We start from the raw sequence: 26,147 nt of genomic DNA on the forward strand, positions 1-26,147 counted from the left end.
AATCCAGCCCCTGTGACCGCCAACAAGCCGATCAGCCAACATGTCAGCATGATGATGAGCCAGCGTCGTGAAGGCGCGAACCAACCGCTCTGGCCGAAAGCCGGATGTGAGCTCGCCGGTCTTGGCACCAGGTGACTTGTTCTTTCCTTTCTCCAAACAAATAATCATTTCTCGCTGCAATGACACGCAACATCCGCGGTTTGCAGGCCCAAACACGGCGCAACAAACACGAGCTGTCAGTATTCGGGACAGGGGGGAGTTCCGTGCATAATCTGGCACGAGGCAGCGGCGGCCTCTTGCTGCCCACCGTGCAGGTCGTGTTACACCAACTCAGCCGCAGACGAGAGCTCACGCCAGCATCATGTTGGTGACTAGAATTGCATCATTGAGACAGTCCTTCCGGATGCTGATATCGGTCATATCACACTTGCAAAACCATCATGTCTGGCCTGGAGATACTTGGTGCCGTTGCTGCTGCCGCGCAACTTGTAGACTATGGGGTCTCACTGAGCGTCAAGGCTGCCCAGGTATACAGAAACGCGCAAGGTACAACTGATGAGTTGCAGGCCGTGAATGAGATGACCTTGAAGTTTCGCGAGATGACTCAGAGTAGCTTGACAGTGCATCGACAGGCCCAGTTCGAAAACTCGCCTGCTGAGAACGCATACGCAGACATCGCTCGTCAGTCCAACGAAGCAGCATTGGAGTTGCTACGAGTACTGAGCGAAATTCGAGTGCAAGGCGAGAAGTCCAAGTCGAAAAGCCTTCGCATAGCCTGGAAAGCGGACTGGAAGAAGACGACCATCGAAAAACTACAACGGCGACTTGAGCTGTTGCGAGAACAATTGAATGACCACCTAATGAGAATGATGAGGTCTGTACGCTTATGCCTTCTCTTGCTTACCTACTGACCGCGACACAAGTGATCGCCAAAGTCTTCTATCGATGGCCATATCTCGAATCGAGCAAAATCAAAGAACACAGGGCAAGGCGCTTGTCCAGGGCTTCGAAAAGCTCAAGGCTGATCTTCTCCTCGCAATACGAGAGAAGAATCATCGTACACTGCTCACTGCGTTGACCGACATGCAGACGAAAGGCGAGCGAGTCGTCCTTATGCAAGATATCTTAGCGAGCCTTCGATTCGACGAAATGTACTCGCGCTCATCACGAATTACCGCGCCAGGTCTCACTACCTGCTTATGGATCTTTGACAGCAAGTCAAAGGGTGGCCATACAGTGAGATACATGCAATGGCTCGAGAACGACAATGGCATCTTCTGGGTGACCGGAAAAGCGGGAAGCGGCAAGTCAACATTAATGAAGCATATTGCAAGCCATTCGCGGTCCAAGAAGGGCCTTGAACGTTGGTCCAACGGCCGCAGACTGTCCATTGCGTCTCACTATTTCTGGTATCTGGGAACCCCAATGCAGAAGTCCTACCATGGCTTGCTTCAGTCGATCCTCTACGACGTTCTCCGGCAATGTCCTGGCCTTATCGAGCACGTGTGCGAAACTCGATGGCAGGACGAAGCCATTGGCAGAGACCGACGGACCGCACCGTGGACCTTACCAGAACTCCGAGCCAGCATCGATAGACTCACAGAAAGTAAGCTCGATGCTGATGGGAACGGACTGTGCTTCTGCTTCTTCATCGATGGGCTCGATGAATATGCAGGCGATCACGATGAGGTTGTGCGATTGCTTTGCAGACTCGCTGAAGCCGATAACATCAAGATTTGTGCCTCTAGCAGGCCGTGGGAGGTCTTTCAGCAATCCTTTGTTGAGAGCAATGAAAGAAACAATGTTGTGATGATTCATCAGCATACCAAAGACGACATTGCCAAAGTGGTGCATCAAGAACTTGATCCTTTCGTGGCTAAGAGGGTAGACGAAGAAGAGGAGATGAACAGCCTTGTGGCCGACATCATCTCGAAGTCGCAAGGCGTTTTCCTCTGGGTCAGCTTGGTTATAAAGAAGGAACTTCTACCAGGTTTTCGCTACGCGGACAGCGTCTTGTTGCTAAGGCAGAGGCTGAAGAGGGTCCCACAAGGTTCGCATGGCTCTCTTGCCGTGTCTCCCTGATGCTGACCAACCGCGACAGAGCTTGAAGACTACTTCGAGCAGATTTTCAGCCGTATACCTGAATTCTATCGACGAGACACGGGACGCATATTTCAAACGTGCCTTAGGGCCGCACAGCCCTTACCCGTGCATGTTGTACAACTCATCATCAGCGATGACCCACAGGGCTTCTTCTTATCAGACTCTACTGGCGCCTTACATTTCAAGTGGTTCCGAGAGACACTTATCGAGGACGTGCGGAAGCAGATTAATGGTCGCTGCCAGGACCTCCTCGAGGTTTATGGGCAAGACATCGCCAAGGTCAATGATGACCCAGAAGACCGTCTACCCATTGGCTCTGGAGGGTTGCCTGTTGTTGACTTCTTACATCGCAGCGTGAAAGACTATCTACAGAGCGGCAAGCTTGCCAGTGTACTGCGCGGCTGGACAGGAGACGCATTCGATCCTGCAAGGATGCTTTTCGCATGCTATGTGTTCATGGTGAAGACAGCAGCCCCAACACCGACAATGATTGCCGACCGCGTGCAACACAGCATTACAGGAGGAACGTTGCGAAACGCAATCGAATGGTCCTGGCGCGCTCTGTCACACGCGTCCGATGCTCCTTACGATACTTTAACACGGGCACTCATGGCCAGCCTTGATCAATCAATGAGCAGGGCCGTCGTTGATAATCATCACTGGACGAACAAAGCTGTTGCTAAGCCTCACGACTCTGCGCGCGACATAGCCGAGCAGGGTCAACGCGACTTCCTGGGACATTCGATTGAGATTGGAATCGCATCCCACGCATTGGGAATGATCAAGCAGGATCCAACTTGTCTTACAAGGAAAGATGGACGGCCGTATCTTGATTACGCTCTTCGTTTCAACGACGAAGTTCAGCATGGAGCTGAAAGATTACCCATTCCTACGTTAGTCAAGAGTCTACTTTCGTATGGATTGGACGTGAATCAAAAGGTCTGGATCTGCGACGGACGCACCGTCTGGAGTCTGTTTCTGGCCTTCCTGTACGATATACAGCTCGATACTGCAAACGCTCGAGAGGTCACTTGGCTGCTGATCAATCATGGTGCTGACGAAGTATTTCAATGCGAAGTCGCGGAGCGATCAGAGTTCCCCATGGCCAAATACCGCAACGTAGAATCCAAGCGGAAAGTTCTGAACATGCAGCAGATACTAATCGCCGTCTTCGGGGAAGATGACGCTGCTGCGATGTGTGAAGTTGTGACGAGGAACAGAAAGAAAAGCTGGGCTTCATATATCAAGCAGTGGTGTGACTGGAAAGATCCCGCTCAGCAGGCTGCGATCTGATAGACGGAATGGCGATCTACGGTATACGAGGGCACTCTCGCAAGCCATCAGCACTCTACCACGGTCACTTGGTGTGGCATGCTCAAAGCCGGTCCGTCTCATCACGTACAAGTGTCCAGGGAAACACGTATGAACATCCCGGGCTGCGACACTGATATGAAAGTCTCAACCATCATTTGTTGCTATCTTCTCTTGGTATCAATGTCTTTCCCCTGGTGACAATGACGGCTCCACTATGGCTGAATTGGCTTCATTCACCTCCAGCATATTCTAGGGTGGGCACACTTCATTCACCTCAGTACAAACAAACATTCCCCCTTTCAGATCTGTTTGCTACTCGATATACAAGTCAATCAGACTACCGGCCATGTTAACCATCAAGCTCGGCAAAGCTAAACCCACCAACGATGCCAATCAACATCACAATCCACACCAACTGGCTAACCCGCCGCAACATCCGCCACGCACAGAATGAGATCGAGTACGGCACCACCAGCGCTCAGCGGGATGCCGGCCGTCGCGCCCTGGAGAAGATTGCAATGGAAGAGATCATGGAGTCCGTCAAGAAAGCTATCGGTGATAGCGATAACGAAATCAAATCCGCACCGCCCGCCCCAGCTCGTAAGGCCCTCCAGGTCAGGATCTATGTCGAGCCGGACTTTGGAGGTGGGAGGTTGGGTTTGTGGATCAAGAAGGAGGATACGGTGCAGCATCTCAAAAACATAATTTTGGAGGAGATGGAGGTGCCGATCGAGAGGCAGAGATTGCTGTATCTGGGGTCGGAGTTCCAGGATGGGCAGAGAATGGATAGGGTGAGTTGTGATGGGTTCAAGTGTGGTGTGGACTATGGCTGACTGTGGGATAGTACCATGTCGATCACGATGCGGTGATTGAGTTGAGGGTGCGTATGGGTTAAGATGGTGGTGGAGTCGTCTGTGCGGTCAAAGGGTTTTCTGTTAGTCATGACCAGGCATGCGCAACACTGAGATGGGGCAACTCAATCATGATGTGCAGTGAAGTTGAGAGTCGCAGGTGCCCGATCCTTGCCAGCATCCTGGGCACTTGTCCACGGCCGTAGACATTCATGGTGCCCTGTTGATGATATGTGGCTGTCTTTGGCAGATCGTAGCATGCCGGATGTCGCCATTCATCCATGACAGCTTTCAAATCATGATGGAGAGCTTCTTTCCGCATTGCTCGCCACGGCCTTTCATGTTACGTACCTCGGTATCAGCTACCTTGATGTACGACCTCTTGCGTGCTATCTCCGCGTGTCTCGGCACGTTTGCACTCTCATCCAAGGACGATCCTGCTCTTTACACCACTTCGGTGACACTCCTCTTTGCAACCATCTCTTGACAGGGCCGTTCTCCCACACGTCGCCGGATACCCTACTGTTCGAATTCCGGGCGCTTCGCACGCGGATCGTTGTCCTCTACGGCACATCAAAGATGTCAACAATGACGCCTCCTGAGGACCAAAGATGGTCTCGGTGTTTGTGGCTCCAAGGCAAGTCGCCGCGGCCATGGCATCGGTATGCTCGTTGCCCCTCGATGACATGCGGTCATGTGAGCATCTGGCTACGCTGTAGGGAGGCTATGCTGGCGTCTGCGTCCAAGATTAGCATTGATAGGGGATCATACAATCAAGCGCGACGGCGGCTGAGTAGCAAGGCTGGCGATCCTGTCCCCAGATGTGCTTCTCCATGGCTCGCAAAGCAGACCACAGGGCAATTCGACCGATGGTGGCAGCTGCAAGGCACGTGCAAGGCACGCGAGACATGACACGAAGGTGTGGCTGACTCGCCAACCTGATGCACAATGACGCTGCTTGGCTGGCGGGAACGCGGCCGGCACCCTTGCCATGCCGCCCATGCGCCTCACGCTGCGCTGCCAGGAACCAAACGTGGTTCCGATCATCGAAACACCGCTCGTCAACAAGGCATTTCGACTCGCGGACGCTATTCGCCATGGTTACAAAGACGTCTCCCTATGTCTACTCTGGCTTCGGCCCTCCCTTCAGTCCTGCAAAATACCAACAACATCCACCATGACTTATCTACACGAAGGTGCCGAGCTCGTAGCAGAGTCCGGCAGGACATATCTGGCTGTGGACTCCCTAGGCCAGGACAATGTCTGGATCGGCGCTGAGAAGGGCAAGGACGACCATGTCGTCATATTAAAGTCTCCAGGACCAGACGATGCCCCTGGAGTCTGGCCAAAGTTCCAACAGGAGATGACCATGCACGAGCTGTTCAAAGACTGCCCGACAATCAGAGAACAGGTCGACCGCATCGCTCCTGATGACTCTGGATCGCCACCCATCTTGGTCCTGGAAATGATCGCAACGACTGTCTGGATGGCCAGGAAGAAGAGACCTTTTACCAGATCAGAGATCTTCGCCATCGTCAGAGGTCTTCTGGAGAGTCTTCGAGACGTACATGCTAAGGGCTTGGTGTATTCCGATATCAAGATGCCAAACATAATGCTGGGCGGCTTTGAAAACAACAACCCATCAGACGGCAGCGATTTGACAGTCAAACTTGGCGATCTGGGCGAGGTCATGTATCCATCGAGTGGTACTGCACAACCCATCGCCTACCGAGCACCTGAAGTGTTTTTCAAGGGCGAGATCGGACCGGCCTCCGACATCTGGGCAGTCGGACTGGTACTGTCACACCTTCTGGAAGCGCAAACACACTTCTCCGAGACTGGGCTGTACAACGATCTGTTCCACGAGGACAGTACCGCAGATCAGTCAGCGCAGGTCTTGCGCTCCGCCATCTCGAACGACTACGACTTGAAGAATACCGAGTGTTATCAGGGATGTGCTTTACCATTCTCGAAGGGTGCAGACCACGTCAACCGATGGGATGGACTGCGGGAAAGGCTTTCGCCCGCTGACGTTGCATTTCTGGAAGAGATCATGAAGGCTGATCCTCGAGAGCGGCCAACCGCTGCTAGCTTACTGCAGCATCCATGGTTCAAGAACAATGATGCTCCCTCTGACTATGTTTCGCAAGTCGAAGCCAGCGCAGATGACGGCATGAAGGATACTGAGTCTGCCCAGGGAGTCGACGGTAATCTTCCGCAGGCGCCTCAGCATACACTACCCAACTCGCATGCGCCGATCGAGTTCCAGAGCATCAACGAATCCATGGCTGGGAAGGAAATGGTTGTCGGCACTGAGCCATCCAGGCCTACTCAAACCATCGCAAGCGACAAAGAGAAGGCACCTCAGGATGCTGCAAACAGCTCGTACGCTCCAATTGAGTTCCAAAGCATCGACGAGAGTACAATTCGCACGAGCGTTGAAGCTAACGATTCAAAACCAGAAGCTCATCCAGGAAGCGACGCCATTCCTGTCGCAGCTCCTCAACTCAGTCCAGTCAGAGCCTTCAGCCCAATCATATTCCAGGACATCCATACTATCGGCGTGCCCAACGACTTCTCCGACGAAGCTGTATCGAGAATCAGCAACGCACAGAAGCGACTATCGGCACGCGGTGTCAATTCTGTTCAGCTGAACAACCAGCCGCTCGTCGACAGCAAGCATAAACGGGAAAGCATACATTTTCGGCCGATCTCTGTAGGATCAGCATCTGGTCTGGGAGATGCTTGAGCCGTCGATGGCATAGTTTGGATCTGCATATCATACATTTGGAGTTATCTGCCGTTGAAACATCTTAACGAAGCGCTCATACCGGCTCGCCATACATGGTCTTGACCTTCTTGAGTCCCTGACCATCATCCCGATAAAGACCATCTGTCAACGGATTCCTTTCCTGCTTCCCACCTACAGGCAGTTCGTTCACAAAATGCCAGTGCATGGCTTCTTTGTGCCCCTTAGACTTCCAGTCATTCAGTGTACCATTCGGGAAGAAAGTCAAGGAGTCCTTAGGCGCAGAGTCATGCGCGATCAAGACCATAACATTCGGATCGGCATCGAACTCGAAAAGCGACGCGATGCTTTGCATAGCAGTGGCCGGATCATCATACCACGAGCCATAAGGTCCTCCCGTACTGCATCGATAGAAAGCACTCGTCCGACTGTTATCCTGGTCTGGATGGCACTTTGTGAAGATCGAGCAAGGGCAAGGAGCCGACAATCGTGGATCGAGGACGGTATTCTTGGGGATCGGATCTGGCAGAGGGATATACTGTGACGGTCGGATCACTCCGGTGAAGTGGCAGACATCACCACCCATGAAGATGAAAGTTTCTGGTGTGGTCCTCACAAGCGCCGAGATGTGGCCGGTGGTGTGTCCTGGTATATTGAGGACGTACAGACTGCCGTCTCCGAAGTAATCATGAGCCTGGTAGCCACCGATCTTGAAGTCATCACTGAATGCTGGCTCGATGAACTTCCGGCCTTCAAAGTCTGCCTCGTAGAATGTGGATTGCGGGTTTGCTGGGAATCCTGGCTCGAAAGCTTTCTTGAAGCCTGGTCCTACGACGATATCGGTCTTCTTGTTCAGGCGGGAAATGTTGCCTGAGTGGTCATAGTGCCAATGGCTCAGTATCATCGCTTTGATCTCATCTGGGTTGACGCCGCCATCTTTGATGATGTCTAAAATCACGACTCTTTAGAAGTATTCTTGCTGGAACATGCACAACCTGAACGTACCTATAACCTCCTTCTCAACCTTCAAGCCTGGAACGCGCACACTCACGACATCGTACACATGTGGCACCAGATTCTGCCAATCGCGACGACTGCCAAGGTCAAAGAGGACCTGCTCACCGGATCTTTTGTTTTTGATGTAGAAGGAGTAAGTGGGCAGATTCAACCACTCATGGCTAGGAATATCCGGCTCGATCAACGTCGACGGATGACACACCAAATCGCAAGTAGTGTCAATAATCGCAACTTCGCAGACGTTATCGCTCTTGGGAAGGTTGAGATTCGGTGCTGGCTTGGCTTGTGGCTGGTTAGACATGTTGTGTGATCTTTGCAGGGTTGGATGGTGTGACCTTGATGGATGTGTATTACGTACTTTCCAAGAGTATATATGTTCGCGCATCCTGTTGCGTACGCCTCAAACAGCAGCTCGTTCCATACCCCACTCAGGAACGACGTGAAAGAGTCTCCACCCCGCTCGTACCTCTTGACTCCTCTCCTGCCAAGGTGATGATCTTGCATGCGGCACTTCAGTCACGACCGGGTAGATGGTTCGTGAGATGTGGCCGGATTGTTCGTTCGTCTATGCAGGCGGCAGTGGCGTGCTTACAAACGGATGTAGATAGCATAGGAGGGTGGCAGCTATTTGTGCGGCATGGCTTGGCCCATTCCTGTCCACGGCTGTCGAGGGCACTACTGGAACGCTCGGTCGAGAACACCATCATGGCTTCACGCGATGAGGAGAATAGGCATGGCATGAGTTGAAGTATACGAGCTCTATGTATGAAGAGGTCATTGCCCGACGAATTGCAGGCTTTCGGTGTTTGGCACTCGTAAGCTCGTCCTCAATGATTGATACACCAGGTATCGACGAAACGATATACGAAGTATCTGTGTACGTTTATATGAGAGTCGTTACTTCACGTTCGCACCGGACCACTTCCTCCAACACGACGATTGCCATCTATATCCCTGCACCAAAGCCATCGCCTCGCACTGGCAGTCCTCTACTCCCTCCACTGACCCAACCACTTCTTCATCAACCCCTCATCGACAGCCTTCATTGTCCTCACAGTCGTACTCAACTTCTCCGTCTCGCTCGTCGATAGCTGCGGCAACCCACCGCCCTCAGACAGCAGTCCCTCGTAGAAATCGATCAGCTTGATGCCAGGCTTCTTTTCCACCTCTTCCGGCGTGGCGGGAGACTTCTTCAATTCGTCCAACCACTGTCGGAAAGGCACAACCTCGACCTTGTTGCCAGTCTCCGCCTCGAGTGCGTCGCGAACGGTAGGTACGATCTTACTCCAGCTTACGGCCTGCGGGTTGACAAGGTGTGCGACAGCTAGTACATCTTGATCTGGCTGGGTGCGGGACTCCGACATGTCGATGACGGATCTTGCAGCCAGATCCATCGGGACCCAGTCGATTTCATCTTGATTTCCAAGTCGTTCTGGGACCATACTCAGAGCTTTCGAGGAGATAACGATACTGGGGAGCCACTCGTGCTTGTTCCATGGTTGACCCTCACCGTACGGACCAGCGAGTTGTCCTGCTCGGATTACTGAGGCAGGCACACCAGCGTTCTCGGCTGCTGCTGCAAGTATGAGAGATGCAACGTGCTTGGACTCGCCGTAGCCTCCTGGAATGGGAATCCGATGGTCATCGAACATCTGCTCGGGGACTTCGGTCTCGCCTGGATGAATGGCTGGGAGCCGCCAACGCTGGCGATGGAGGAGACGAAGACGATGTGCGCTCTGTACTTGGACTCGAGGCTGAAGTCGACGACACGGCGCGTGCCGGCGATGTGAGTGGACTCATATGTTTGTAGCGTTTTGTTGAAGTCCATGGCCCACGCGTTGTGGATGAAGAGGTCGACAGTATCCAGCATCGTCCCGTATACGTCGTCTTTGAGGCCGAACTGATCTTTAGAGAAATCGCTCTGCAGGAAGGTTACATTCGAGAAGTCTGTTGGTGCGCCACGCTCTTGGAAGGTCTGCCTCTGACGAGACTCTGCATCAGCAGAGCGGTTCAGACAGTATATGTGTGCGACAGATGGCGAAGCGATAAGCTGCTGCAAAGCATAGTTGCCGAGAGAGCCCGTCGAGCCGGTCAAGATATACGTATGCTGCTCCGGTTGCCGAATGTCTGCTGGGCCACGCTTCCTCGACAGGCCGTGGGTGTACTTCTTTACCATCTTAGCCATTGTCTCTTCGCATGAGATCTGGCTGTCTTCGCCGCCATGCTGCAGGAACTGAGCCAAGCTATTGATCGTCGGGTGTGCGTATACATCGCGAGGAGAAATGGTGACTTCTCGACCTTCGCTACATGCGTGACTGAGACTCGACGCGAGCGCGAGGATCTGAAGCGAGTCGGTGCCGAAGCTAAAGATATCGTCGTCTTCTGAAGCTGAGTCCGGGATCGAAAGTTCTTTGACCCTGAATAGCTTGCGGAGGAAGTCCTTCGTGGTGTCCGGGTCGGCGTCTGCCGGAAGCTTGCCCACGGCTTCATCGGTGCCCTCATTCGAGTACAATGCGTCGATCTCACGGTTGTAAAGCTCAACAGTCCATCTTCTGGCGATGGAACTCTTCGGGGTACGCTTGAACGGCTTGTCTCGCTTCGCAATGGCAATGTCAGAGCGCCAAACCCGGCCGTGTCCCGGAGCTTCAGCATTGGCACGTTCGATCAGCGGCCATATCTGATCGAGCAGTCGTGTAGGATCTTCGCTCTCGGACACCAGCGACCATTCGGGCTCGATCAACAGACCAGTCTGGAACCGGGCCTGGCCAACGACGACAGCGCCCTTGACCAGCGGATGACTTTCCATGATCTTCTCAAAGCCGACAGGGTTGAATTTCTCGCCATTACTGAGGACGATCACATCGTCTTTGCGTCCTTTGTAGAGCCATAGACCCTTCTTCTCGGGATGCTGTTCAAATAGATCTTTGGTGCGCCACTCCTTGATGTTTGGGAAAGTGTGGAAAACACCCTGGAATCTTCTATCGGCCGGCTTGATGACCTGTTCATAAAGTCCGTCACTGTCCAATTCCATGTCAACTCCCGCGCCAGGGGCCCACTCGAAATACTTCCAGTCATGCGGATCTTCCGGTATGCGAGCGGAGATGAGACCAGCTTCGTCACCTTGATGAGCTTCTCGCCAGTCAATGTAGCCAGTGGACCTCCACCGAAGAAGACATAGTCAAGCTTGCTGAGGGCGTCAAGACCGCCGGGCGCCTCCACCACTTCTTCAAGCACCGATGGCGGCGATATCATTTGTCTCGGTCTTGCTTGTTCCAACACCTTGATGATGATGTCGGCGTTGACAGGCTTCTCTGGTGGCAGTACGACAATGGGCGCTCTGTTCAGTACACTGGCCCAAGTTATCGCTCGTCCCATCATGTGGAAGAATGGTGCCACGGTCGGCATGGGCACGTCTGGCTGGAACAACGCAATTTGTGTGTTGCGTCGCCCGTCCGGTACCGGCAGATTTCGTAATTGACCCATCACGTGTATACTGCCATTGTTGTGGTAGATAGGCTTTGGAAGCCCAGTCGAACCTGATGTATGTAGAATGACCACAATATCATCCTCTTTGTCGGTGTAAGCATGAAGCGGCTCAGTGGTGTTGGCACCAATCTCTAGCAGATCATCGAAAGAGGGAATCTGGTAGACTCGGATGTCAGGTAGAGCAGTACGAATCGTTTCGACGTACGAGTCGACGCCCGCGCTGTGCAACAGAGTGTTGCAGTTCGTTGTCTTGAAAAGCGATGCTTGTCCTTCCTGAGAATTCCTAGGAGATGGTAGGAGTGCTTTGTATCCTGCCCTGATGCACGCGCTGCCGGCCACGGCATATCCCATATCGTTCACGCCAATGTATGCTGCCGTATCAATGTCGATTTTGCCAATGCCAATCTCCTTTGATATCCAGCTCGCGAGAGACTTGACAGCCAGTGACAGTTCGCGGTACGTGATGTTGCGTAAGCCATTGCAGAGTTCGGGATCGTTGGGAATCGTCATCCATGTGTTGTTCGGGTGCTGTTGTGCCAGCTCTTCGATCACTGTGGGAATTGCTTTGACCTCGCTCGAGACCTGCAAGGTTGAACTTCACCCATGTCTGTGTATTCGTCTTCGGTTGGTCCTGCAGGTTAGGTGTTGTAAACAAGATCGAGCAGGTAAAGTATCGGGCAGTAGGGAATAGATAGAAGAGCGTGTGATTGAGTGCTACAGGAAGTGTGCGATTCCCTACCACTTTTAAGAAGATCAGTACATTCACTGCCGGAGGCATGGCGGCAATGGTCTTTTGATGTCGCAGGTCAGAAACGCAGAAGTGCTCCAGTCAATTCGATGGGTCTGGTCGCGAAGGTCGAAGCGTCCCATGTCGGCCAGAACATGACAGAGCACAGCGATTTGTGCAGGCACAATCGAGGTCAAGGGTAGCTATTCGAAGAAGTCAGTCACCTCAATACAAGCAGTCATTGGTTAGTCACTGTTGCGTCGACGATTGCATCATCCTCCCTACCACGATTCAGCAATGTTACGCTCATGTCTGCAGACCGAGCGGAAGGTCCGTGGAAGTGCCGGTGGCCGTGCACAATACGTAGTTGTACGACAAGATATCCAAGCCTTGGCAAAGCATTGTTGTGCGAGCGGGCGATGGTCCACTGCGCGATATTCAACGTTCCGAAGGCTCAGTAGTTCTAACGGATTGAGATGTTGGAATTGCTCGGCATGGGAAGAACGAAGCCCTTGATAGCTGAGCAGGTGCCATTGCCATGCCGTGCCGCAATCGCAGCATAAGATATCATGCACTGTTGTCCAGACAGTGCTGCGTCATATCTTTCGGCTTTGACTCGCATTCGAGCCATGCCATGAGGTGGAGGATCCGTACAGTCGGTTTCGCGGTCGGTGGATAGGGGAGGAGCCGAGGCCGATGATATGTGCCGCAAGTCGTCCCGGCTGTGATGCTTTGTCTCTTCCTCTTGCAAGCCTGGATAATGCCCTGATAGCCATAGTCGCTAAGGCGTGCGCATCAGGAGCATCACGGAGGTGAGGCCGCGGTCAGCAGGACATCAAAGCCGCAGGACCGGCACATGGCTCGTCCGATCCGTAGTTGTGCCGGTGACCTCATTGAAGTCGTTACGATGAACGGTATAGGTATAGTATCGACATTGGAAGCGATGGAGGTGAGGTGCGTGTTGATTGTGGACGGGAGACAACATCAACACGCGTGGTCATCACGCGAAAGAATAAGCTTCGACTAGCTAGCACTACCTAGATACCTTGGCATATATTCTTCTCATCGGACTACTACTACATTCTACATGTACAGAAGACAACATTCTGCCTGACGCTGGGCGGCCGCTCGCCAATACTTCAGCTCCAGTCACGAGCATTACCGCCTCGTTCTGTGCCCGACGCCAAGTACAGCAAGGCTCAAGAGGCAGCTTGTCAGCAGCAATGTTGTCCACCACACTTGAAGACTTCTAACACTGCCTGTGGCAATCACAAAACTCAAGTCCACTTCGCTAGAACATCTCTCTCTTTACCACCAATAAGTCGCAGAAGACCACACCAATGGAAAGCCGCCCTCACTTTCCACCAACCAACATGGTCAATCCGGCCCGAAAGACGGGTATACAGCTCGGCAAGCCGAAAGCCTCATTCCATTACCGATCATACCACTGGCCAACTTCAAAGCTCAAGCTGCTAGTCATCGCACAGTGGCTTTCCAAAAGCAGCTGTGACTCATATCCGCAGTGCGGCAGTGCTGGGAGTAGGCACAAAACTGCAGTTCTCTTCCCAAAAATTCCTCTTTCCTTTCCTCAACATCATCCAAGCCCAAGACACCAAGCCGCCATTTCCCCATCACATGAGTTTTGTGAGTCCCTCCCTCTCTCCCTACTACTGACCTCTACTTCTACTTTAGATCCTCTTCGCTTTCATAGCTCTTCAAAGGGGAAGTCGTTCAACGGTAGGACGCATGAGGGGCCCTAGCTGTCTCATTCATTTGACATGCGAAAGGTGGCAAACTCGTTATTGCCGGTACCATTCAATTCATGAGATGTGGTGTTCGATTCCCACCTTCTCCATCCGCCTTCATTGGCATCGCCTTTATTGGCACCGCTGCTTGCAGCATCCTCTTTCGGGGAGGTCGTCCAACGGTAGGACACATGAGGGGCCCTAGCTGTCTCATTCTCTTGACATGCGAAGGCGGCAGCTTCTTTTATGCCAGTACCATTCAACTCATGAAATGTGGTGTTCGGTTCCCACCTTCTCCATCCGCCTTCATTGGCATCGCTGCTTGCAGCAAACCTCTTTCGGGGAGGTCGTCTAACGGTCAAGACGCATGAGGGGCTCTAGCTGTCTTCATTCTTTTGACATGCGACGAGTGGCAACCATCCGCCAGTACCACAACTCATGAAATGTGGTGTTCGATTCCCACCTTCCCCAGTCGCCTCTTCTGAGGTCAACCGTCCATTGTCCTTCGTGGCAAAATCTCGCTGCTTGCAGCAACCATCTTTCGAGGAGGTCGTCCAACGGAAGGACGCACGAGGGGCCCTAGCTGTCTCGTTCTTTTGACATGCGAAAGGTGGCAACCGTTAGCCAGTACCATTCAACTCGTGAAATGTGGTGTTCGATTCCCACCTTCTTCATCCGCCTCTTTGAGGCCGTGTCTTTTGACACAATCTTTTCGGTGATGTCGTCCAACGGTCAGGACACTCAGTGGGTCCAAAGCTGTCTGCATTCTTTTGGGTGGCAACCGTCCGCCAGTACCATTTAGCTGAGAGATGAGGAGTTCGATTCCCTCCATCGCTAGTCGCTGCTTGCAGCACACATTGCTTTCCTCGGAGAGGTCGTCCAACGGCAGGATTCGTGAGGGGCCCAAAGCTGTCTGCATTCTCTTGACATGCTGAAGGTGGCAACTCGTTCGCCAGTACCATTCCAAACTCACGAGATGGAGGTTCAATTCCTTCCCACTCCACTTTGCACTCTGCGCGCCTTTTTCATCAGAGCGCTAGCATCTTGCTGACGACTGGAGAAGAAAGTCTTCGCCTGACCTTGCTGACATACCCAATGTTGTCTATCACTTTCTCGTCTTGGTCGTCGTGTCGCCTTGTCATGCGATGCATATTGCGCCCGGTCTTTCACGGTTCCTCACTTCTCCAAAATGATCTTCTTCGTCAGCTTGCTGGCTTTTGGGAAAGGAGTGTCTGCCATCCCTAGATCTTATGTTGTCGTCTCTAGTGGTGTCGCAACGAGACTCTAACATCCGAAGAATGTTTCACGTTTGAGACCGTTCGGCGACCCACCTGCGGATTGTAACAGGACTCGCTTTCCTAGATGGCACTGGTTACATCTCACAGTCTCGATCGAGAACTTTGACTCCATTTCCATTAGATTATGCTCAACAAATAGTTGTCATCGCTCGCCATCACGCAGATACAAAAACCTCTGATACTTCTGGTATGTCCACCGTCTGCACGATTTACCCCAAATCATCATGGGTACTGTTGTCATCTGGAACGCGAAAGATAAGACTCCGATGCCGATGAAGGTTCCTGACAGTCCGCTGGCGTCGATCCAATAACCTAGAAAGCTCTTCATTAGCGACCTGTACTCAACTGTGTTCTATCAAACGTCGTTGGGAGATAGTCGACTTACTGCCAGTGAACGTAAAGATACAAGCTAAAGTGTTGTTGATGACAGCAACACCTACCATACCTTCCAAGACCATGTCAGGGTAGGCGTCCATGAGGTATGCCATTGACAAATCGCCAGCACAACTAAAGCCGAAGCCAGTCATGGCAAGTCCAATATAGGGACCAGGCCAGCTCCAGCCGTTGCCCGACCCAATGCCGAAGAGCATCAGACCTGCTGGGTTGATGATGGCCGATGCGAACAGAAGCCACAGGCGATCTTCAGCTTCAGAAATGCCGTTACGACCAGGACGCTTCGCCATCCAGCGCACGAACACGTCACTGAACCACCCTCCATATATACAGCCGATAGTGGCGCCGATGAGAGTAGGCACATTCATGATGGCGACAGCCTGGTTTGAGTAGTTCCAGGGTGCATTGTAGTAATTGTCTTCCTCGACAGTCAGATAGAAAGTAAGCCACGCATCCTGGGCACCCCATTGTAGACCGGAGTAGAGCACGGCCGGGAAAAGAAAGATCCGCAAAGTATAGAAGAGCCGCTGGAAGTATTGCTTCAAGCCCGTCCCGTACATGTTCGGAGCGGGAGTGATTACAGCGATGCGTTGCCAATAGGTCTTCTTCTGGTCCGTCAGGTCTGCTACACTTTCTGTCGATACTCTGGCATCAAGCTGGGCAGTGTTGCCTGCGATCTTCTTCTCGTCATCCATGGTCTGAGCAGGCTGGCCTCCAACATGACGACCTAGGATAGCCTCACGATGGAATGCAGTCTCCTCCAAGCCAAAGTAAAATACTACAAGAGTTCCACCAGATATAATGGCACCGGTCCAGCCAACCCATCTCCAGCTGTCAATGGCGATATAACCGGCAACAAGGGGTCCCAGGAAAGTACCAATACTTGTGGCGAGGATGTAGAGGCCCAGAACCAGTCCTCGCTGGTGCTGAAAGAACAGATCCGATAGCGACAGTTGTGCCAAAGCTTCTGCGCAGCTCTCTGAAGCACCTACGAAGAGCTGATTCCAGACCGAATCCTGTCTGTTCTTGATCAGAGCAAACCAGATTGACCCAACAATGGAGAATACCAGGCAGACAAGATATTGCAGACGTCTGCCATACAGCCACGGCATAGGACTTGCTAGCAACGCCCAGTAGCCGATAGCTAGGAACAACACTCCGGCAGCGGTATTGGCCACCGAATACGGTATGCCAAGCTCGTCGAGCATGCCATCTCCAGCGGCTCCCGCGTCGTTAGAAGTGGCGGCAGTCAAGGCTGTGATGTAAAGCACCAAAGCAGCATGCCAACACTTCCGCCAGGGCGACCAATTAAGAGGATCGTTCGGGCTATTCGTCGGTGGTGGAGTCAGGGTGATCTCCTGGTCTCGAAGATCACCGTCCTCTGTCTGCACAAACAGCTGAAGCGTCCCGGGAAGCAGTTCTCCATTGGCCTCCTCCATGGTGACGTCGACGTCAGGAGTAGACCGGATGGTCACACTTCGGAGAAGATGGGTGTCTGACGAGGCGTGAGGGGTGGCAGAGTACCACCGCCGAATGTAACTCTTTGCCTTCTGGTCACAGTCGTGACAGTCACGACCCGTCGCCGAACTGCGTGTTACTTGACCACGTCGACCCCGAACTCCTGTAGATAAGCTTCGCCACGCATGGCTTGTACGATGAAGGGGCGCTGGGCGAGATAGCAGAGAAGGCCGCGCGTGAGATTTTTCTTTTTATCGCCCGAGCGTGCAGCCAGTAGTGTCTCGTGTGCCCAAACCCGAAAGTGTTTGGTTTGAGGAGCTATGTTTGGAAGTGGTTAGGCTGTGACGCCACCACACATCGCGCACGTGTGACGATCAAGGCTCGGGCGTGCCGCTCCCGACGACGACGACGACGATGCCCTTGCTTGTTCTTGAGCCGAGCGATCCTTATCCTCTTCACAACACACCTTGCCTTAGCACAGTACCGCGACGAGCGACCCTCCATCTGCAGCATATCCCACGCCGCCGAATGTCAAATCTCAAGCACAACATGGCCCATCTGTACCACATAATAGCCGACAGTAAACCTATGAAACCCTCTAATCGTGGCTCCGGCCTGGGTGAGAACGAACTCTCAGTCTCCCTCGGTGCAACTTCCCTGAGCGAGACGCCACGATCAGCTGGCGACCCAGGACCGGAGCAACAGAAGAAGAAGAAGAAGAAGGTGGTCGTTGTCGGTGCGGGTATCAGCGGCCTTCGATGTGCGGCTGTACTCCAGCGTCACGGCATCGAAGTCGTCGTGCTCGAAGGCCGTGACCGCATCGGCGGACGAATCCACACAACAAGGAGTGAGAAGGGCGTTCGCGATATTGGTTAGTGTCTGCATGCAACATGTAGCTGACACTGAGCTGCAGACCTGCGCGGGTCTGTATGATGGCTGTAAAAAGCTTCATCACCTCCAGGAAACTTGGTTTCCTCGTTTGCTAACCTACACAATCAAAAGGTGCTGCCTGGCTTCACGAAACCTCGCAGAACAAACTTGTGAAGCTCATTTCCAAACTGAACATCGAGTATTACTATGATGACGGTCTCCCTCTGTACTATACCGAACAAGGCCGAGCCGGCAGCCAGTTCAAGGCTAAAAAGGTCGCCGACGAGTTCGCAGATCACTGTGAGTGGTTCTACGAGACGTACCCAGATGCGCCGGACCAGTCGGTCTCCGATTTCGTGAACACTTTCGTACAGAACCATGAACTCATCACGCGTGATGAGAAGATGTGGGCACCACAGGCCGTGAAGGAGGTAGAATTGTGGCTGGGAACTGCCACTGAGCTTGCGAGCTCTAAACACCTTTCTTATTTTATAACCGAGAGGAACCTGTATATGAGGGGAGGTTACGACGGAATCGTCCTGTGGACAGCGGAATCCCTACTGAAGGATGCAGGTACGATCTGTCTGAACCATGTCGTGGACCGCATCATGTGGAGCGAAGACGGGGCCAAGAAGAGCACCGTGGAAGGACATGACAGCAACGGCGAGGCTTTCAGCGTGGAAGCGGATGCTGTGGTGTCAACCCTGCCTCTCGGAGTCCTGCGTCACGAGCTTGTATCTTTCGAGCCGTCCCTGCCAGACGATGTGCTTACTGGACTAAGGGGCTTCTCGTACGGCGCCCTTGGAAAAGTATTTTTCGAGTTCGCCGATGTCTTCTGGAGCAAAGACAACGATCAATTCATGTTCTACCCGAATCCACCTGCACTCGACGAGGATCTGTATGGTACCTCGGCGAGCTCCGACAGCTCCAGCGGCATCGAGACGATCCTCAATTATGCCACCGTCACGATCAACCTGTGGATCATGACTGGTGCGAAAGAGCTTTGTGTCCAGATCGCAGAGCCGCTCACACAGCGGATCGAGGCTATGACGGACAAGAAAGAAATCTATAGATTCTTCGAGCCACTCTTCAAGCTCCTTCGCACCGAGCCGTACAAGACCTTGCCGAAACTGCTGAATGTGGAGAGCACGCATTGGACGCAAGATTCAATGGCCGGCTTTGGGTCATACTCTGCCGACAAGGTGGGAGATGAGCCTGAGCGCTTGATTGAAGCGCTGGAGAACCGCAAGGGCTCTCATCTGCAGTTTGCCGGCGAGCACTGCACTATGGTTGCCAATGGGTGCGTCCATGGTGCTTTCGCTACGGGAGAGACTGCAGCGAAGAATCTGTTGAATTCGTTTGGCGTTGAATACGACGGTGGAGACCTTGTCAGTCTTACCTAGTCGGTCTGGGAGATTGATGTTGGGATAGCATGACGACAGATGCTGGGATTGGAGGAGTAGGATAGCGCAAAGGGAGTCATGTTTGCACCATTTTAGGGATCGCATAGCGTTGTTTGTTAGATACGAATATTTCATATACGCATGGATGATGTTCTGATGCTACCCACCTTCATTTCTCATCTGCGTCAGGTAGATCAAGATTGACGAGCACGCAAGGTCAAGTTTACCGGAAGGTCCAGTTCAGCGGTGATGTTATGAGATGGGATATCAAAGAACGAGTTGGCTACTCAGAAACGTGTCCATAATGCATCCTTGTAGGTTCGAGTTCCTTAGTATTAAAGCTTATCGTATGCTTCCAGTATATACATACACCCAGTAATAAGTTGCACATCAATTCCCGCTCAAGAACGCTTCGTCAACTCAATCTCATCGCTTTCTCGTCTGGTAAATCTGCGCCGGTACGCTGTTTCGTGCATGGACTGTCAATCAAATCGGAAGATGCCCCGATCCGAGCTGGGAATCCCCAGGATCGCCAGTCGTGAGTACTTCATGGGTGGTGAGCCTTCCTCGTAGTGGAGTCGATCGCTTTCCCAGGTGATGTTGTTGTATGCGTTCATAACGCAGCCGACAATGTTGAAGATGAAGAAGAGGAGGAACACGAGCCAGTATGCGGTGTCTTTGTAGCTCTCGCGCTGAGTGTAGCCAATGATGAAGACTGTTAGACAGACGATGGCTTCCGGCTGATGGTAGGTTAGTGGTGTGTTATGGTGGCGGGTAGGGTGTGTTTGCTTACCAGCATGAGCCTTTGTAACCTTACAGACAGAAACAGATACTGTTTGCGATCCTTCAGATTCGCCTCATCTCTCACCCAACTCGCTCTCTGGATCATCGCGGTAGCAGTCTGCAACCATGCTGCCGCCCACAGCGTCAACCACACCACAGCACAGGCAATGAAGGCATGGCTGCGGGTCCTCAGAAGACTTCCGGTGATTGCCGCAGCGATGTTGAAGCACAATGAAGGTACTGCAAAACAGTAGAACAGGATAGTTTCTGATCGTCGTCCAAGTCCCCAGTGTTTCTGCGCGTCGTAATGGGCGTGTGCGGCGTGTTGTTCTGCGCTCTCCCCGGGCGCGGGACCGTGACCATGGCTATCGTACATTGCGTCTGCGTCTTCGCGTGTGACGGCCATCTCGGAGGTGAAGTTGGAGGCGGAGGTCCTGCCTGCTGCGCGGTTCCAAGGGCTTGGGACTGGGCTTTGCTTGGAATGGGGAGATGCTGCGGCCTGCAGGTCCTGGGTCGCGCTATTGCGCTCGCGGTGAGCTTGTTCTTCCTGTACAGACTCCCCTTCTATGAGTGGAGAGGATGTTCTGATCGGATGAAGTCCTGGAAGAGCCCAGATGGCGTGTGGTGTTGGTCAGGACACCCTTGTTGATGATCCAGATCAAGCATCAGTGAGGTCAAAACAGTTCGGAAGGGGCCGGCACAATCTTCACGTCACCTCAAATTGGTATAGCCTGCCCCTCACAAATTACACGCTACTGTCTTAGCGAGCATTGTGCATGAGGTGAGCATTCACTCAAGAATGTCGCGTCATGGGCCAAACTGCTTCCCAAGTCGTTGCCCCGACGCAGGCAAGTCAGGCTGTACTGTCACCGACTGCTGCTAAGAGAGCTGCTGTCAAGCGACGACATGAGCAATCCAACATGGACAGCAACAATGTCGCGTCGAAGCGACCCAGCAAGAAGCGGCGCAAGTCTGCTGAGGAGCATCCCGAGGAAGTGCAGGGTGCTGGTATGCAGAGACAGCACGTAGAAGCAAAGAGTGACGCGGTCGACGGCGGAGATCAGGACGCGAAGCCGCGCAAGAAGAAGAAGCGCAAGACAGCACAAAATGCGGATGCAGCCCCCGCGACCGTTACAATGGAAACTCATGGATCTCGCAGTGCTGCAGCAGCTGATGACGCTGAGGATGTTGCCATCCGCTCGAAGGAAGAGAAGAGGCAGAGACGGCGTGCAAACAAAGCACGGAACGCAAGAGAGGCCGCTGAGGCTACGGAGGCACCTACGAATGAGGATGCTGTAGGGAACGAAGCTGCAAGGGAAACCGTTGTCGATATGGAAGATATGGAGGTGACTCAACTTCCCACCGAAACGACGCCGATCAAGCAAGAGCGTCCCAAATCGCCGAATGGAATCGAGTGGGGGAGACAAGAGGTTCGACAGATGCTGAAGCGCAAACAAATGGAGGAGCTTGTTCTGAGCGGGCGAGCTAGATGGCACAAACTGCCCAACGACAAGTGGAGCATCAGATACTACCAGCCTGGTGAAGCTCCAGCTCCCGCAGAGCTCAGTCCAGAGCAGAAGAGAAGGCACGCCTCTATTAAGCAGGAGATCGCAACGTACGAGCATACTTTGCAAGCTTCCGGAGAGCAGGAGCGAAAGAGACGGAGAGATGCGGAGAAAGAGAACACGGCGCCTGTCGAGTCAGATGCAGTCGCCGGGGCTGTCAATGACGAAGTCGAGGTTCACACAGCCATGGACGTGAGCCCGGTTGGCAAGCCAAAATCGAGGCGGAAGAAGAGGCGGCGATCCGGAACTAGCGAGGCGCCTGTCGCGGGCGCCGTGAGCTCGCAACCTGAACATTCGCCGGAGGAGCTTCTCCTAGCACCAGGCGCTTCTGACGAGCAGCATAAGGAGAGTGCAAGCCATACAACCTCGAGGAAACGAAAATCACGGCGATCTGCAGACCAGGATGCAGCTGATGGTGCAGAAATCAGCAGAGACACAGGGGAATCTTCTCATGCAGCGAGGCCAATGACTTCGAATAAGAAAGAGCACCGTCTGCGCACGAAGAGCAAACGAGTAGCAGAAGCACAGATCGCTTCTGATATACCACAGCACTCTGACCAGACGTCACATGTTCAAGATTCTGCTGAGCCTGCAGGCCAGGGTAGTCCAGAACAACCAGCAGAGCCGGATGATGCTCCAGCAGTCCTTTCCCCTGGGGCTGACAATAAGTATGCTTCTACCTCATCCCGCAAGTCGGCCAGCGCTGAGCGTGTCGAAACGTGGCTCGACAGTCACGACAAAGCTGCACCAGCGGATCTGCACGTTGCTGGAAACGGCGACGAAGGCGAGCGGGAAAGCGCGGTCGAGCTGCCAAAGCCTAGGAAGAGGCGGAAGAGATCTTCCAACGCTGTTGATGAACAGGCCGCGTACAAGCCACAACCCGATCCAGAATCACACAACGAACACGAAGCCAACGGTGAGCCAGTGCAGGAGGTCAGAAAACCTAAGAGGACGAAGACAAGACGTGTGTCTACGGAGAAGTACCTAGGACAATCGCTAGCCGGATCTCTGCAGCTTGCAGTTCCAGAGACGACCACGGGTACCTTTACCGCTCAGGAGCAGGAGATCAGTGACCGAATCTTCGATGAAGTGCTTCAGAGGAACAATCATAGCGAAGCAGAGCTCAAAGCGATGATCAAGGATTGGCGAAACGCTGGCATCTTCAAGATGGAGATTGAGGCAGCCCTACCCAACAGGAAGAAGGATCAAGTTCGCAAATTCTGTCAACGCAGATACCATGCTCACGAACGTGGTCCGTGGACTTCAGAACAAGATCAAGCGCTCATGGAGGCACATGCTAAATACCCCGGCAAATGGTCACAGATCGCTGATCTTGTTGACCGCTTTTCAACGGATTGTAAAGACCGATGGACGAACCACCTACAGCCTGGAGACAACAGGGAACTCGGGCCATGGAACCAAGCTGAAGAGGACGCTCTCGTCAACGCCGTGGAAGAATGCATTACCAAGATCAAAAAGTCTCGCCGCAAAGATAAAACGCTCAGCAACAAGCGCGAAGATCTTGAGGCGCTAGTGGACTGGAACACCGTGGCAGAAATGCTCGGTGGCAAGCGAGTAGCGGGGCGATGTCGCGAGAAGTATCAGAAGCTCATGGCGCGACTTACAAAGACTGGAAGCTTGAGTCAAGAGTTGCCTGCTTCTCAATTGCAAGACGAACTCAACGATGCAGCGCCGAAGAGCGCTTCCAATAAGTCAAGGAGCAAAATCGCCGCGAACACACTCAAGAGCTTCGAGATTGGCGATTACTACGATGCGTTCGTGGAGGTGCACACAGCCGTCAAGGACCACACCGCACAGTACCATGATGAGCAGATGCTGTTGTGGTCGATCGTTGCCCAAAATCATCCTGCAAGTCGATTCAATGTCTCTTACTTGGGTGCATCCCTGCGAAGAGTGGCAATAGAGAAGGCTCTCAATGACTGGGAGATTGACTCGAAGAAGACCAGGCGTAAGCTGGACGAAGCGCCAAGCATTCCTGCAAGTGCGCTGCTGCTGGCCAAGTGGGTCGAGAAGCGCTCTGGACATAAGATGGATACTTTGCCTCGCAAGTATATGCCAGAGCTAATTGGAAAGACCAAGGAAGAGATCCGACAGTTCAAGAAGCAGCAGCAAGAGCGACGTCGGGCAAAGAAACTAAAAGCGAACGAGAAGAAGTCCAAAGACTATGTGGCGTCCTCGGATGAAAATGAAGAGGCTCCTCTCGCGACAAAGGCTACTAGGGAGCAAAGAGCAGCGAGAAGAAGTGTGGTACTGAGCGATGACGGCAAGGCAAGCGATGCTGCGTCTGATGTCGGTATACCAGATGCGGAGGCCGAGGAAGAGACGGCCTCTCGAAAGCGTGACGAAGATGATAGCAATGAAGACGAGGATGGAGAACAGCCTGAGGTCGACGAAAGTGACCAAGATGAAGGTCAATCGCCCAAAGCTGCGCATGAAGTCTCAGATACTGAGCTCGACTCCACCCATGAGAAAGTCTTCGCAGCCAGCCAAGCAGCACGACCAACGCAGGGCACTCAGGAAGTCCTCGAGACTCAGCCTGAAGCTGCACTTACGGATGATGGCGAAGCGTCCAAAAGTCTGGCTGCTCGAGCTTTCCGATCACCTGACAATGACATGGTCGTGAGCTCTGTCAACAGCCGCGTGTCGAACTCGCCAAGCTTGAGCCCAGCGGACTTCTTGCAGAGATGTCGTGATGCTGGTCGCAGCCAGCATGGGGAGTATACCAGCAAGAATCGTAAAACTTATGGCAGGCAGAGTGGTGGGCGGCAGAGGTGATGTGCCCAAGATCAGCGCTCACTTGTCAATAGCACCGGAAAAGGGCTCACATGCTGACGATATCGCATCTTAGATGACTCACGATGAATGCCGTCCTCCCTTTCACTTCTTGTTTGATCTCACTCGCGATCGTTTGCTTGAGACTTGTTTGCTTAGTATAAACCTAACACAAGAGACACACCACCACAACTTATACAAGATCAACGACAGCAACACGAGGATGGCATCAGACTAATTACCCTGCACCAAGTCAGCAATGACCTCCTTTACGACACACGCCCGGGGCAATACCAACTACACACCCTTCCGCTTCTTAGACCTTCCCGCCGAGCTGCGGCTCAACGTCTACTGTGAGCTCTTGCTGCGCGATGAGCTCAACAGTCCTGAGCCACGTTACTCACAGATCATCGCCACTTCGAGAATGATCCAGAATGAGGCAGAAAGTGTACTGTATGTTGAGCACGTGCCGCGAATCAAGGTGGTACATGATCTCAATGCGCCAAAAAGTAAACGCGGCGCATCGGTCGTTATTGCACCCTTCATAACGTTCATCTCGCATCGTAATCGAGGACTCTGGCACGTTGAGCAACAGTGCAGTCGTCACTCGACTCTTGAGAAGTTCAAGCAAGTCGAATTCCACAAGGACTTCTACCCAATCCGCCGCAGGGCGAAGACGGAATTTGCATGGCGTGGAGATCTCAACATTCTAAAGCATCATCTGTACAACATGGCTTGTCACCTTGGTGGTGGTCGGTGCGAAAAGCTGCGTATCAAAATCGAGGGTGACTTCACACTCAATGAAGAGGCTGTCGGCTGCGGTGCAGCTTGGCCGCTTCGTAACTTTGGCAGCCACGTCGAGATCTCGTCACCAGAGATCACAGCATCGATCTGGAGGCAGCTCGTACAAACAGTACCTGAAGGGGACCACGCGCTGAATCAGGACGTGGCAAGATTATGGTATGATCTGAAGCAGAGTGCACAACAGCTCATCGCGGATGTCAAGGGCTTGGGTTGGCAACGCACTGGTGTCAGCGTGCTTGAGACAAGTTTGGAGCCTGTCGAGCGACGATTCGATGATGTACGTTTCAGTCAGTACTACGAGAATGTCGCAGCGCAAAAGGTACAGAGCTTTCAGCGATATCTCGAAGGTTCTAGGATGGAAGAGCTAAGGGGTCGAGTTGAAGGGGCGATGCGTGACACGCAGCAGAGGGAGGCTGGGGAAGAGAGCACTGCACTGCCACGGCTTGCCATTGATGGAGGATGAGACGTGCATGGACGACAAAGATGACCTGGCGATCAGCTAACTATCGAAAGCGTCATTAGTACACATTGGCCAGCACCGGTGAATTCTTGTTGCTCCCACATCTTCAGAGCTTGATAGATACAGAGAGTTACAACACTCAAAGCATTCTTGCCAGCTGGTCCCAGGACCGAGCCGAGGCGGAAGCTCTGCTTGCTCTGGCCGAGAGCGCAGGCTTGCAGAGAACGTAGGTCTCGGCCCTCACGACGAATATCAAGCCTTCGACAACGACTTGCGAACGGCACATGCGTCGCCTGAACGTGTGCCCCAAGTGGAAAAGTACTTGCAA

General features: G+C 53.0%; 10 protein-coding genes across 10 annotated transcripts; 6 read left to right on the forward strand and 4 right to left on the reverse strand.

The window, feature by feature from the left end:
• Nucleotides 1-440: 440 nt before the first annotated feature.
• CLAFUR5_09470 (uncharacterized protein) lies at nt 441-3,396 on the forward strand (the record flags this gene model as incomplete). The annotated part of the gene is made up of 3 exons (XM_047908618.1): nt 441-874; nt 924-2,050; nt 2,102-3,396. The coding sequence occupies 3 exons, from the start codon at nt 441-443 to the stop codon at nt 3,394-3,396; spliced, it is 2,856 nt and encodes a 951-aa protein (XP_047766552.1).
• A 407-nt stretch (nt 3,397-3,803) lies between these two features.
• Nucleotides 3,804-4,312, forward strand: CLAFUR5_09471 (uncharacterized protein; the record flags this gene model as incomplete). The annotated part of the gene is made up of 2 exons (XM_047908619.1): nt 3,804-4,208; nt 4,262-4,312. The coding sequence occupies 2 exons, from the start codon at nt 3,804-3,806 to the stop codon at nt 4,310-4,312; spliced, it is 456 nt and encodes a 151-aa protein (XP_047766156.1).
• Nucleotides 4,313-5,445: 1,133 nt separating this feature from the next.
• On the forward strand, nt 5,446-7,017 carry CLAFUR5_09472 (Serine/threonine-protein kinase US3; the record flags this gene model as incomplete). The annotated part of the gene is made up of 1 exon (XM_047908620.1): nt 5,446-7,017. The coding sequence occupies one exon, from the start codon at nt 5,446-5,448 to the stop codon at nt 7,015-7,017; it is 1,572 nt and encodes a 523-aa protein (XP_047766565.1).
• Nucleotides 7,018-7,093: 76 nt separating this feature from the next.
• CLAFUR5_09473 (Cytochrome P450 monooxygenase mpaDE) lies at nt 7,094-8,419 on the reverse strand (the record flags this gene model as incomplete). Its single annotated transcript, XM_047908621.1, has 2 exons — nt 7,094-7,965; nt 8,023-8,419. 2 exons carry the CDS (start codon nt 8,417-8,419, stop codon nt 7,094-7,096), a joined length of 1,269 nt encoding a protein of 422 aa, XP_047766157.1.
• A 604-nt stretch (nt 8,420-9,023) lies between these two features.
• CLAFUR5_09474 (Non-canonical non-ribosomal peptide synthetase FUB8) lies at nt 9,024-12,102 on the reverse strand (the record flags this gene model as incomplete). Its single annotated transcript, XM_047908622.1, is given in 3 exon segments — nt 9,024-9,737; nt 9,755-11,032; nt 11,053-12,102. Coding segments are annotated over 3 exon segments (3,042 nt in total), but the record flags the coding sequence as incomplete, so codon positions are not given.
• Nucleotides 12,103-15,432: 3,330 nt separating this feature from the next.
• Nucleotides 15,433-17,122, reverse strand: CLAFUR5_09475 (uncharacterized protein; the record flags this gene model as incomplete). The annotated part of the gene is made up of 2 exons (XM_047908623.1): nt 15,433-15,602; nt 15,676-17,122. The coding sequence occupies 2 exons, from the start codon at nt 17,120-17,122 to the stop codon at nt 15,433-15,435; spliced, it is 1,617 nt and encodes a 538-aa protein (XP_047766161.1).
• A 547-nt stretch (nt 17,123-17,669) lies between these two features.
• Nucleotides 17,670-19,414, forward strand: CLAFUR5_09476 (Polyamine oxidase FMS1; the record flags this gene model as incomplete). Its single annotated transcript, XM_047908624.1, has 2 exons — nt 17,670-18,012; nt 18,144-19,414. 2 exons carry the CDS (start codon nt 17,670-17,672, stop codon nt 19,412-19,414), a joined length of 1,614 nt encoding a protein of 537 aa, XP_047766162.1.
• A 482-nt stretch (nt 19,415-19,896) lies between these two features.
• Nucleotides 19,897-20,603, reverse strand: CLAFUR5_09477 (uncharacterized protein; the record flags this gene model as incomplete). Its single annotated transcript, XM_047908625.1, has 2 exons — nt 19,897-20,154; nt 20,208-20,603. The coding sequence occupies 2 exons, from the start codon at nt 20,601-20,603 to the stop codon at nt 19,897-19,899; spliced, it is 654 nt and encodes a 217-aa protein (XP_047766590.1).
• Nucleotides 20,604-21,006: 403 nt separating this feature from the next.
• Nucleotides 21,007-24,558, forward strand: CLAFUR5_09478 (RNA polymerase I termination factor; the record flags this gene model as incomplete). Its single annotated transcript, XM_047908626.1, has 1 exon — nt 21,007-24,558. The coding sequence occupies one exon, from the start codon at nt 21,007-21,009 to the stop codon at nt 24,556-24,558; it is 3,552 nt and encodes a 1,183-aa protein (XP_047765924.1).
• Nucleotides 24,559-24,814: 256 nt separating this feature from the next.
• Nucleotides 24,815-25,822, forward strand: CLAFUR5_09479 (uncharacterized protein; the record flags this gene model as incomplete). Its single annotated transcript, XM_047908627.1, has 1 exon — nt 24,815-25,822. The coding sequence occupies one exon, from the start codon at nt 24,815-24,817 to the stop codon at nt 25,820-25,822; it is 1,008 nt and encodes a 335-aa protein (XP_047765925.1).
• Between the last annotated feature and the right edge of the window lie 325 nt (nt 25,823-26,147).

This window comes from Fulvia fulva, chromosome 9, assembly GCF_020509005.1.
Source record: "Fulvia fulva chromosome 9, complete sequence".
Lineage (NCBI taxonomy): Eukaryota > Fungi > Ascomycota > Dothideomycetes > Mycosphaerellales > Mycosphaerellaceae > Fulvia > Fulvia fulva.